Raw genomic sequence first — 10640 nt, 5'->3', positions numbered from 1 at the left:
TATTACCTACCACATCATCGCGCATCCTGCTCCGCCCAATACAGCAATATACGAAGTAATAATACAAGGAATAGGATGACGCCGAAAACAAGTCTCTGCGCCACAGGGCCTATTTCGCAAGATGCCTGGTCGTTACTCAGGCTTAATCCGGTAAGGTTTTTATACGCGTCAAAGAGGCGCCCATATGAGCGCTCCATCGGTCCCAATCCGGTCATGGCGCGGAGCTGTCACGTATTACCTTCCTTGCGCCGGAGTGTTATGAATGCCATTGATTTCTAACGATGAGAATCCATCTAACCCTATCCGACCTAACCGTGTGCCGCTCTACATCCTCGCGAGAACTATAGCAACACACGTCTATCTAACGATCATGTGCTCTCTATCCGGACCAGTGCCGATGTACTTGATCTTCAGGCCATGACCCAAGAACGTCTCGATGAACTCAATGTACTTCTGCGCATTCACCGGCAGCTGCTCCCACTTCGTCGATCCGCTCGTCGACGACTTCCAGCCCGGCAGCGTCTCATAAACAACCTCCACCTTCTCCAGGATATCCAGGCTCGCGGGGAAGGAGTCGAGCTTCTCCCCGTTGTACTTGTACGCCACGGCGACCTTGAGCTCGTCAAAGTCGTCGAGGACGTCCAGCTTCGTCAGGTTCAGCGACGTGTAGTCGTTCACCTGGTGGGAGTACGCGACGACCACGGCGTCGAACCAGCCGGTGCGGCGCCTGCGGCCAGTGGTGACACCCCACTCGCGGCCCTCCTCCTGGAGCTTCACGCCAACCTCGTTGAGTTGCTCGGTTGGGAAGGGTCCGCCGCCAACACGGGTGGTGTACGCCTTCACGACACCAATGACATCCTTCAGCGATCTCCATCCAAGAGTAAGACCAGTCAGGATTCCTCCCAGACCGGTGTTAGAGCTGGTGACGTAGGGGTAGGTTCCGTGGTCAATATCCAACATGATAGCGTTCGCGCCCTCGACGAGGATGCTCGTGTTGCTCGCCTTGGCGGACTGCAGGAATGGGACCTGGTCAATGACGAAGGGAGCGAGCTTCTCGCGGTACTCCTTGAAGGACGCGATCTCGGCCTCTGGGTCGTACTCGAGCAGGTCTCCGTAGCGCTTCTTGAAGCCGGCAGCTATGCGGCGGAGCTTGGTCTCGAAGAGCTCTTCGTCGAAGATCTCGCTGATGCGGATACCGCTGCGGGTCATCTTTGTGCTGTATGTTGGCCCAATACCTGTATCTTGTTAGTGTTCATGACTGGTATAACAGCGGTGGTAATGATGTACCCTTTCCGGTTGTGCCAATCTTCTCTCCGCTGAGCTCTCTCTCCTCGAGCCCATCAACGCGCTGGTGCAAGTCCAAAACAACGTGCGCGCGGTCACTGATGAAGAGTCTATCATCGACAATGACGCCATGGGCCTTGAGGGCCTCGAGTTCCTGGAAAAATGCGGGGATGTGGACAACAGTTCCCGAACCGATGAGGTTCACACATTTCTCGTTGACGAGTCCGAGACCGCTCGGGATCATGTGGTAGTGTAACGTCTTTCCCTCGGCGACAATAGTCTATCGAAGGTTAAATTTCGTGTCAAGTTATATATTGGTAGAATTATCGTACATGGCCAGCATTGTTTCCGCCCCTGTTGGTTCAATTGTCAGTACGGCTTCATGATAAACGCACTTTTGGAGATAACTTACTGTGCGCGGGCACAGATTTGCGCCTTGCTAGATAAGATGTCCACCTTTCATATTTTAGCCCAGAATTCGAAAAAAGAGGATATAATAATGTACCAATTTGCCTTTGCCCTCTATCGCATAAAAGTCAGCATGGCCATCCGCAAACAATGGGACGGAGTTGTCGTGTGCATACCATCTCCCCACTTGAGTCACCCCTCTATCAGCCCTATACCACGCAAACAAACGGACGGCCAACGAAAGACCGCCGCAAAAGTTTCTGGGGGGACAGGAGCGCTTACCTGGGATCCGAGAACCACAGTGACATTAGCCATGGCTAATTGATCTTCGTTTTTTATGTAACGGGGGGGTGTTGTTACTTTCCGTGAAGTCGTCGTGCAATCCAAAGGTTCATCTGGTCGCCGATGGAGGGGCATATATGTGACTGACTGTGCAGTGCGGACTTTTCCGGTTCCGGACCGAAACTTTCTTCGTGATCACGTGTTTGGCTAGGCACACACTGGTAACTAGGCACTGCTAGGGTGGAGATGTCTTGGGGCCAAGGAAACAGAGAAACTGGGAAAAACAATTGCGTAATTTATTCAACTTTTCACATTTCAGTATTTAAGCCCTTTCGGGAAGTTTAGAGGGAGTCTATAGCTGTGAGATTCTGTGCAGTGTTGAGACATGCATCTCATCTGCCAATTACGAGGACGGTACCCCACGAAATATAGAGAGGGTTCAAGCCACCCCCGCATTATTACCAGTGTTCCTGCTCCATCCATCCATCAGCCTTGCAAATTAGCCTTGTTTGATTTGATCTATCCATTTCGTCAACGAGATGTGGCTTTTATACGTATGGAGTATTATTTCAGATCTCATAATGTATTGGAATACAGTGGACGATAGTCGAAGTTCTCTACTGGCTACAGCGTAATATGAGAAAATTGATACAGTGGCATGCTTCCGTCACATCTCAGGTGATAATATGGTGCAGTAGAACCCATCACATAGTGATCTTAAGAACGAACATGAATTACAGCAGATAATTTAGCACAGATAGAAACTAAGTAGAGAAGTCACAGTGGGGCAGAGTTTAGATTCAACTTCACAGTCATAATGGCACCACAACGACACAGTCCGCAAGAGTATTCCATTTCTCGACTACGAAACAAAATATCAAAGCCAGACGCCCCAACAAACTCCACCATTGCCATCCTGGGTATCCCCATCATTGCCTCTGCCAAAGAAGTAAAAGGCCAGCGACCAGACAAGAAAAAATCCGAGCAAAATATCGAAGAACAACAGCGCCTCATCACAATCCATAATATCCCCAGCCGTCTAGCATTGCAAAACATCCATAACTCCATTCGCCACATGATTTTTCCCCCCCGGATCCACAAACAAGGGAGGGCCTTGACATTTCAAAGATCCCAAAGAGCTCAGAAAAGATCCGTCACAGATCGCAGGCGGGGGCACTTCAGTCCTTCCTCTTCTTGCGATTGGGCGCATCGGATTGCAAGTAGCCGTTTCCGAATCCGTAGATGGGTCTACCGATTCTCTTCAGAGCGAACAAGACCTAAGCAAAACATTAGCTGCGTCCATAGAAATAATCGACCTGGGTCTCTTACGTCTCCGACAGTGACGGTCTTGCGGTTGGCATGCTCGATAAAAATGACGCAGTCCTTGAGAATCTGGAAGTAGGGGTTAGTAAGTTTCAATTATGGGACGGAGGGGGTGTACTGACCAGTTGCAGATGGGCCTTCATAGCCTCACGAGTGTCATCATAAATCATTGCTGAGATACGCTTGACACCTCCACGGCGGGCGAGACGTCTTGGGGTGGAGAGTTAGTTGTGGTTTTTTGGTAAACAATGGTTGTTGTGGTTGCTTTCACAAAAGCAGATGTTGACAGGTGAAGTTGAAGTGAAACCCATGATTTCCACCGATCTATTCCTGAACATCTCGGAAGTGAGATGTAGATGATGAGATCGGTGGAAATCAGGAATCTATTCTGGCTTTGAGATAATCATAGCTCTTTGATAGATCTTTGACAGAGAAGAGAAGAAGTGAAGATGACATGATAAAATAAGAAATCAAACGCAGAAGATTGCTGTTCAAAGAACAAATAACAGAAGGAAAAGAGAAACAGTAAACAAGATACACATACTTAATATCATTTTTAGCTGCACACACATTAGCTCAAGCCCTCCAATTTCCACAGAATCACAACTTACTAATCCCATGAATGGTATCGCGCATGATTTTGCTACACACCACCAAAATCGTCAGCCTCGATCGGACCTTCCAGCTATACCACAGCCCAGATCGCTCTTGCTGTTTCAATCCAACCAAACATACCGATATCTCCTCGCCCCAACTCCACGGGTTCCACTGCTATTCGGCACAGCAGTTCCCTTCCCAGCTCCACCAAAACGTGACTTTCCGCCTGCCCCACCAAACGCGCCACCTTTTCCACGTCCAGTCATGATGAGTAGAAAGAAGGTACAGAAGGTGTAATCTAAGAAGAAAAGAAAGAATTCAGAGGGGGGAAGTAAGAAGGAGCAATTAGAAAGGTGGGATGTTGGATGGTTGATTGTTATAAGGAAGGTGGGATGGTGGATGGTTGATTGTTATAAGGAAGGTGGGGGGTGGTGGGGGGTGTTGTGAAGGGTCCAATGGAAGCTTATGGGTTCTGGAATGGGTTAAGCGTGTCTGAGCTTCTTGGTGGTGGTGGTTATGATGGGGTTTCAGCCACAGGCATAGAGGGAGGGCTCTGTTTACAACGACAACGTAAAGTTGCTGCTCTCCTTTGAACGTTGTTCCTCCAAAACATTTCTGCAAGATCCGCCATGGCGATTATATATCCTGTAACCCAATAGCCGCATTCCAGTCAGTCTAAAGCATCCGTTGCAACCTTCTGATTGTTAACACACCTAATACAGAGCAGAATTCCAAGCGAAACAATTCCACGACCCCTTTCATTATAATGTCCTTACCCGTCTGAACAGATTTGTAATTGGCTTATTTCACAGATGGCGAGAGCAACTCCTGAGCCCCATGGGGCTTGATGAGGGAAGTTCGAAGAGGAAGAATCTGAAATCCCACGCCCCATGGTTCGTGTCACACCGGACCATGTCGCTGTGGTGAACCTACCTCTTTCATTAGTTGGGTATGACCCAAATTTGGGTCATTTGCCGCTAGATACTGTAGGCGCTGGGATAACAAACAATGTTGGTTGCATGAGGGGTGGAATTTGCTGTACAATTATCACGTCTGACTGTACCTCGAGTCAAATCAACTAACGATGTGTAGCTGACTCACATGACCTTGATATTACCATCACGGTCACTTCCACATTTTATGAGCTTCGAATCCGATCTCAGTGGATAATAGGATATGAGATGAGATATACTCTTGACATGAGGCTGGCACCTTGATCCAAAGTGGTTCCCAGAGCCCAATCCATGCAGCTGATTATCAGATAAAACCGGCACATATAGTAGCCTCTACTTGCGGGCCTTGGATTGATCTTGTCCCTTGGGCGACTTGGATGGTTTTGGCGGCTTGGACATATTTTGCGGCTTAAGTGGCTTTGGCGGCTTTCGTGCCTTGGATGGCTTGTGCACTGCGGAAGGCTTTTGCACCTTGCGTGGTTTTTGTGCCTTGGGCTTTTGCACCTTGCGTGGTTTTTGTGCCTTGGACTTTTGCGCCGTGGGTGGTTTTCGGATTCCAGATGCTTTTTTAGATGTGGACGTTCTTTTGACATTTGCGATGTTTCCTGGTTTCGCAACCATCTTCACCTGCCTCACGTTCTTGGCTTTGGCCAACTTCGGTTTCTGTGTTGTTACTTTTACCTTTGGTCCCGTCCCTTTTTTAGGAGTAGTTGTGCCCCCTTCCGTGACACGTTTTGCCTTAGTCTTTAACAGGTTCCTAGTTTTGACGTGCTCTAAATTCATCAACTGATTATTATGATTGGTTTGGGCGTCCACTTGCGTAGATCCTCGCGCGTTTGAGCATGGACTAAGCGATGGGTGATTCACCACGTCTTCGTCCACAGAGTGTAATTGCGGAAATGTGTATCCTTTTACCTGTCTCCAGTGAGGCGTACTCACAGGCAGCCCAAATTTTGCAATCCAGGTGTGTGTTTGATCAACAGGCCATACCTGGTACTTGAAATTCTCAGCAGCTTTAACCGTTAGATGCACCATATCAATGCGAAATCGACCATGGGCGCCTAATTCCCCTTTCAAAATCGGTTCCTCTATGAGCTGATAGTTAGTGAGCCCAGACGGATGGAATTTATACGGGGGAGGCGGCGTCAATACTATGACCTTTTCGCCTTCACTTATGTGGTGTGCAAAAACTGCCGAAGCACCTTTCATATAATTGGACCACTGTAGTGGTGTTTTTTTTGATCGTAAACATGATGGATGCTCTGTTACCATCAAATTGCCCATTGCCGTAGTCAGTGTCTGCATCTCTCGTTCATCTGCCCAATGTTGAGCATCAATTTTCGGAACTCCACTCCACAGAACTTGACTGTTGTGGTGCCATGTGTCCCCTCGAAATTGTCGATCAATTTCTTCCTCCTCTTCCCTTGTTAGATACTTCCGGTACATGGTGAGGTACAATGGAAGGGGGCCTTGAACAACGCGGTGGTCCGTATTCATTGCAATAGCATTTACCAGTGAATTCTCGGTAAGTGAAATTGTGTTTATCTTTCACCATTATATAAATCGAGATACGCATAGGCATTAGTGTACAGGCGGAGGCGAGGCTTATAAATATTCGTTTTATTCCTCCTCTCTCGTAGTCCTTATGGGACCAATGTTGCCATGGGGCGCTTCATCGTGCTTTCAATAACCCATGACGATATTATGACGATGACGGCTAAGGATTGTACCTGCCACTACAACTTTGGACCCTCGATTTTGCTGAAAATGGCAAGGCAATGCATTATACAGTATGTCGCATGCCATCCACAATAGGTGTGGGGAAGACCTTGGCAACTGAGGTCATATCTGAGCATCTTCAGAAACCACTCGATTTGGACCTGCGTATTTCAAAGTCGAGCCTTGTTGAATCCTCATCGTTAAAATCATGCATCTTCTACAGATATAATACAATTAAGTTGGCGCATCTAACCCACCATCTTTGGGTCAGAAAGACCCAACTTTCTGCGCTTCTTTCAAGCCACAACATAATTATGAACCCGATAAAATCAGAGACAACCGTCAGCAGCTGGTGAAGTAGTAGGTACGTATTCCAAGTCATGGAGCCATTGCTATCAACTGGGTGAAGCTAAAACCTATTGGCCGAGCCATTCACCTGGTATGCAAGCATCTCTTTGATAACCCCCCCGGATCAATGATAAATTCCATGAAACCGAATAACAAAAATCCAATCCCGCCATACGAACAAGTATAAAGACACATCCATACATATACTTCCAAGTCAATTCTCGACTCTATTAAGTGTGCTATCTAAGCCATCCATACATGCAATCCATTCCCATTAACCTCTCCAATTTGCCCAACGAGTGTGCTTACCTCCAGTTTAACAAACGCCAAAAACGACGGACGGAACGGAACGATATTGAGTTGAGTGATGATTCCAAACTACTATTCCGTGATGAAGGTAGCCTCTGCAAAGAGCTTACCCGTCTCAACGACCTCCTCCTCATCGCCGATCTTCAGCTTCAAGCTGGGGGCGGTGGTTGGGGAGTACTAAAAATCGCACAATGTATGTTAGTTTTCCGAACCTCCTTGGTAAATAGCTGTAGAAGCGAAATGGGGTACGCACCTGGTAAATATACGGCTTCGTGCCAGCGGTATTCGCAACGATCGTCTTAACAAACCCAGGAACCTCAGCCATGACATCAATCCTATCCAACCTCTCCCCCAACGCTGTCTCCAGCACCGCCTCAACACTCTTCCCATCCTTCGTCTTCCCACTCCACTCATACCTCACTGTAGCCGGCTCGGGCCAATCATTATCCGAATCACTCTTCGTCGTAACATGCGTGGCCCTATTCGGCGAGCTCGCCATGATAATCTCTCCATCTTTCACAATAGCACCAATATTCACAACCGTTGACCCATACGATGGGGGGGTGGTATACTCCATCATGACCGCCGTGAACTTCTCGCCCTGAAAGTCGACGAAATTCCACTTCCCCGCTGCGTGATGCGGCTTCATGCCCTGCAGCGCGTGCACGAACATTCCCTTCCCCGTAAAGTCAATCGGCCCATCGTTCGTCACGATCGTGCCCGATACCTTGTTCCGCGGCCAGAACACATGTCTCATCTTCCCCCAGGGGTTCTCGAGGTCCGTGCCGAAGAGCGTGGTTCCGTCGTTGCCGGCCTGGAAACCTGGGGCGGTTTGGGTCATGGTGATGTTGACGATGGCGCTCTTGTTGGTCATGGATTTGATGGTATAGGTCTTGCCGTCCTCGGATAACTCCACGGCTAGGTTCTCGGCATAGTAGTTCACCCCGTCGTCGCTGAAGTCGACGTCGCTGAGCGGGTCGGAGGCCCAGAGGATGGGCTTGGCGCCGCCGGGATAGAAGATCTTGGTGTTAAACTGGCTGGTTCGTCGGATACCACTATACGCACACACGCACAGTTAGCACATCGCTAACCACCACAGGACTGGGCATAGGACTGGGTATAGAGTCGCAAATACGTACGCAACATTGCTGTGAATAACCTGCACGAACGCAATATGTCCGCTATCAGCCGTCAGGTAGAAAACCTGCGTCTCGACCGACGTCGAATCCATGTTCACCCATTTGAGATCCTCGCGCTTGAGCTCGGTGTAAGGGACCGTCGCAGCTTGTTCGGAGACCGAGCGGATGGCGGAGGGGCCATAGATGGGCTCTTGGGTGCCGGCTACGTTGGCCAGCCTGTGTGGTGAAAAAGGCGGTGGTTAGATAATTGTTGTCTCTCTCTCTCGATCGATCGATGGCGGTGTGCGGGGAGCGGGGAGAGTGGTCATGACATACGCTTGTTTCGCCCAGTTCATCATCTTGACTGGAGTTTCGGTAGCTTGTGTAAGGTGTTTTTTTTAATAGGGGTGAGAGGGTTTGTTTGTTTCTTTTATAGGTAGGGTGGTGGGTTGGGTTGGGGATAATAAATGCTGTCTTCTCCCTTTTTCGATAGCTGTTTGGGCGGCGTGCGTTTCTCCCCCCCCACCTTACGGGCGGTAGTTACTGCCGCTACGAGTCAAGTTAAGTTACTCTCTACTTTACGTTGACGTTCGACAGGGTCCTAGCACGTGATGTGAGGAGTTATCTTGTACGCGTACGGGTTCTAGTTCACACAGGAGCTTCACTGTATGGGCTTTGAATCCATGATTCTGAGTAGAAATGGCCAGGCAGGGAGGCAGATGCCAGTCGTCCTGTGTGCAGCGCTTGTGCAACTTGACAGGAAGGAATCCTTGACCCCTCGCCATTATGTCCGGAAGAGCAAGGAAAACCCACATTTGTGCCCACGATGATATCTAAAAAAGCCGGGCTTACAGAAACAACGGGTTCATAATCTTACTTGAATCAATTTTCTCCTTCTATTCAATAGTTCTCCATAGCTCCCGATCCTATCCGCGTATAGCATTCCTCTGATATCCCTAATCCTCACACCCCTGTTGACACTTCCTACGCACTAACCTTAAAGCAGCTAAGCGCGCTCCGGGAACTCTTCCGCGCCGAATCGCGAAATAATTTGAAGCCAATCCAACGCCAACACTGCTCCTCATAACGCCGACCAATTCCTCCCCATAAAACCATGTCAAAGGCACGCTCAGCAACAGATGTGGTGGTGAAGCTCATCGTCGGAGCGGGACAGGCGAGTCCGAGTCCCCCCGTCGGTCCGGCGCTGGGTAGTAAGGGTGTGAAGTCGATGGATTTTTGCAAGGTCAGTTCCAATCGCCGCCGTCTTTCGTAACAATTCCCTCCTCGAGATTTCCTACTAACACCTTCTCTCTCTCCCAGGAATTCAACGCCCGCACCGCCCACATAACCCTCGGCGTCCCCATCCCCGCCCGCGTCACCGTCCGCCCCGACCGCTCCTTCCACTTCGAGCTTCGCACGCCCACGACATCCTACCTCCTCCTCACCGCAGCCGGCGCGCCGATCCGCAAGTCGAAGCTCAAGGGCGCGATGAACCCGGGGAAGGAGAGCGTGGGGACGGTGACGCTGAAGCATGTTTATGAGATTGCGAGGATTAAGCAGAGTGAGCTGAGGCTGAGTGGGTTGAGCATGGAGGGCATGTGTAGGACGGTTATTGCGCAGGCGAAGAGTATTGGGGTTACGGTTGTGCCGTGAGTGGGGAAGAGGGAATGAAGGAGGGGAATGGGGAAAGGGGAGGGGGGAAAAGGGGGAGGAGAGAGGGGGAGGTTGTGTTTTGATAGGGGGTTGTTTTATTACCATTGCAAGGCGTTTGATGTTGGGCAGGGTGGCCGGATGGGATGGGGATTGTATACTACCAAGGAGGGAGGTCTGGCCAGAAGGGCCTTGTGAGATATTGATATTGTGTCGATAGAAGAGTTGGAAAGGTTAGAAGGGGGGAGGAGGAGGAGGAGGCTCAATGACATCCCAATGTTCACTCACTTATTCGGTGTGCACGTGCCGCTGTTCTTCCAGGAGAATCCGAATGCGAATCCGAATGCGAAGGCCAATGTCAGTACAGACGACTCTACGAAGACGTGCAAATATATAAGCTCGCTCGCGGGTCTTGTATACAGTATGCATACACACATGCATACATCACAATATGGGTTTCGTCGGCACATGCCAGATACCAAGCCCCTATGCTTGACTACGCGACATGAACCAATACTCTCACTCCGACGCGATTATCTGATTGATTAACAGTGAACAGCGAGGTACAATCCCATATACCATACAATACTGTAGCCATGAGGCGTGAAACCATTTGGTGCCCCCACGAACAAGCTTTCCCCTGCACCCA

The 10640-nt window shown here is 49.5% G+C and overlaps 4 protein-coding genes across 4 annotated transcripts; 1 reads left to right on the top strand and 3 right to left on the bottom strand.

Moving 5' to 3' along the window:
* Positions 1-357: 357 nt before the first annotated feature.
* On the bottom strand, positions 358-2007 carry VE01_01611 (uncharacterized protein; the record flags this gene model as incomplete). The annotated part of the gene is made up of 7 exons (XM_018271130.1): positions 358-1235; positions 1288-1564; positions 1617-1638; positions 1697-1740; positions 1790-1806; positions 1869-1878; positions 1975-2007. The coding sequence occupies 7 exons, from the start codon at positions 2005-2007 to the stop codon at positions 358-360; spliced, it is 1281 nt and encodes a 426-aa protein (XP_018133988.1).
* An 803-nt stretch (positions 2008-2810) lies between these two features.
* Positions 2811-4326, bottom strand: VE01_01610 (uncharacterized protein). Its single transcript, XM_059463375.1, has 6 exons — positions 4033-4326; positions 3909-3940; positions 3842-3857; positions 3420-3507; positions 3304-3366; positions 2811-3251 (listed from the first exon to the last, which is right to left on the bottom strand). Exons 1-6 carry the CDS (start codon positions 4158-4160, stop codon positions 3153-3155), a joined length of 426 nt encoding a protein of 141 aa, XP_059320016.1. The 5' UTR covers positions 4161-4326; the 3' UTR covers positions 2811-3152.
* Positions 4327-5144: 818 nt separating this feature from the next.
* Positions 5145-8700, bottom strand: SVF1 (Putative cell survival pathways protein; the record flags this gene model as incomplete). Its single annotated transcript, XM_018271128.2, has 5 exons — positions 5145-5935; positions 7334-7400; positions 7477-8278; positions 8363-8578; positions 8678-8700. The coding sequence occupies 5 exons, from the start codon at positions 8698-8700 to the stop codon at positions 5181-5183; spliced, it is 1863 nt and encodes a 620-aa protein (XP_018134139.1). The 3' UTR covers positions 5145-5180.
* A 287-nt stretch (positions 8701-8987) lies between these two features.
* Positions 8988-10018, top strand: VE01_01608 (uncharacterized protein). The gene is made up of 2 exons (XM_018271127.2): positions 8988-9584; positions 9662-10018. The coding sequence occupies exons 1-2, from the start codon at positions 9456-9458 to the stop codon at positions 9992-9994; spliced, it is 462 nt and encodes a 153-aa protein (XP_018134138.1). The 5' UTR covers positions 8988-9455; the 3' UTR covers positions 9995-10018.
* The last annotated feature ends 622 nt before the right edge of the window (positions 10019-10640 follow it).

The sequence above is a fragment of the Pseudogymnoascus verrucosus genome (assembly GCF_001662655.1).
Source record: "Pseudogymnoascus verrucosus strain UAMH 10579 unplaced genomic scaffold scaffold_4, whole genome shotgun sequence".
NCBI classification, from domain to species: Eukaryota; Fungi; Ascomycota; class Leotiomycetes; order Thelebolales; family Thelebolaceae; genus Pseudogymnoascus; species Pseudogymnoascus verrucosus.
This window is presented reverse-complemented; position numbering and strand designations above follow the sequence as displayed.